Source organism: Austrofundulus limnaeus, unplaced genomic scaffold, assembly GCF_001266775.1.
Source record: "Austrofundulus limnaeus strain Quisiro unplaced genomic scaffold, Austrofundulus_limnaeus-1.0 Scaffold506, whole genome shotgun sequence".
NCBI lineage: Eukaryota > Metazoa > Chordata > Actinopteri > Cyprinodontiformes > Rivulidae > Austrofundulus > Austrofundulus limnaeus.
This window is the reverse complement of record NW_013952908.1, coordinates 254,296-255,799: the sequence shown is the minus strand read 5'-3', so window position 1 is coordinate 255,799 and position 1,504 is coordinate 254,296. Positions and strand designations below refer to the sequence as shown.

The 1,504-nt window shown below is 44.4% G+C and overlaps 1 protein-coding gene across 1 annotated transcript in view; it reads right to left on the bottom strand.

Moving 5' to 3' along the window:
- The window catches only part of canx (calnexin), a 14,993-nt gene continuing 13,489 nt past the window's right edge, over window positions 1-1,504 (bottom strand). Inside the window, exons 13-15 of the mRNA XM_014025881.1 lie at window positions 962-1,079; window positions 821-888; window positions 1-89 (exon numbers count right to left, since the gene is read on the bottom strand). Of these exons, the coding sequence (XP_013881335.1) occupies window positions 30-89; window positions 821-888; window positions 962-1,079 (246 nt within the window). The 3' untranslated portion in view covers window positions 1-29. The remainder of the gene's footprint in view (window positions 90-820; window positions 889-961; window positions 1,080-1,504) is intronic.

Genomic DNA, 1,504 nt, shown 5'->3' with positions numbered 1-1,504 from the left:
GTTGAGCTCGGGCTGTGGACTCAGAAAGATCAGTCCTTTCTGGACTTCCTGCTCCTGGGAGATCTCCGCAGGATTTCATCCTCCAGCTTCTGCARAGTGAAGGACAGAGGGACATCTGTCTTTAAAACAAACCTGACTCAGACACACCTGGAGCTTCGACAGGTGTTACTCTTCATTTAGAAGCACGGTGGCTGCAGCAGAGCTGTGCTGCTTCACYGAGACCTGACAAAACATCCAGCAGTAACAGAGCTCAGAGTGAAGCTGAACGTCCTGGTTTAGAAGAACTTTGAAGGCTTTCCATTCTGACCTTTAAACCAGATCCCTTAAACCTGATCCCTTAAACCAGATCCCTTAAACCAGACCCTTTAAAACACCAACCTTTAAGCCTAATCCTTTCAAACCCAACCAATTAAAACCCTGATCTTTAAACCTGACCTTTAAAAACATGACCCTTTAAAACCCCGACCCTTTAAACCTAATTCTTTAAAACCCCGACCCTTTAAAAAACCCGACCCTTTAAACCAGACCCTTTAAAAACCCCGACCCTTTAAAAACCCCGACCCTTTTATCCCGACCTGTAATCCTGACAGCTGGTTTACTTCTTGTCTTTGGTGTTTAGCCTCAGATGGACTGATGTTTTCTGACTCCATCCTGTCTGCTTACAGACAGATGGAGGCAGGCGGTCTGATGAAGGTCAGTCATGTRACTTCAGCTTCCTGGTTTGATCCAGCTCAGCTCTGTGGGTCCAGTCAGGAGGGGCTTGAAGACTCCCACCTGTACGAGCTCAAATATAAACTCWAACTGTTCAGTGGGTCCTCACCTCATCTGTGGCCTCCTTCTCTGCTTCTTCCTCCTCAGCATCCTCCTCCTCTGCTTCATTTTTCTCCTCTGCACAAAAAAACAAAGAGTTACAAACTGCAGGAGACCTCAGAAACACAACCTGCCCAGGTGTTTGATTCACCTGCACTCGTCTTCTTAGCCTCTTCCTCTTCCTCCTCCTCCTCCTCTTCCTCCTCCTTCACGTCAGGCTGAGGTTCATCAGTCTTCTTGTACTGAGCCGGCGTGGCAGAACTCTTCTTCTACAGAACGAACAGAACAAATGTTCAAATCAAACTCAGAATTTTTAAAAACGTTTAGTGAATTCTACAAAGAAAAGGTTTAGAAACAGGTTTTTCTGAATAAATGTTGAAAAACCCTGATGAGGTCCAACATATCTGCATTAAACCAGAGAAACACCCGGTGAGGTCCAATATATCTGCATTAAACCAGATAAACACCTGATGAGGTCCAATATATCAGCATTAAACCAGAGAAACACCTGATGAGGTCCAATATATCTGCATTAAAACAGATAAACACCTGATGAGGTCCAATATATCTGAATTAAACCAGAGAAACACCTGATGAGGTCCAATTTATCTGCATTAAACCAGAGAAACACCCGGTGAGGTCCAATATATCTGAATTAAACCAGAGAAACACCTGATGAGGTCCAATATATCTG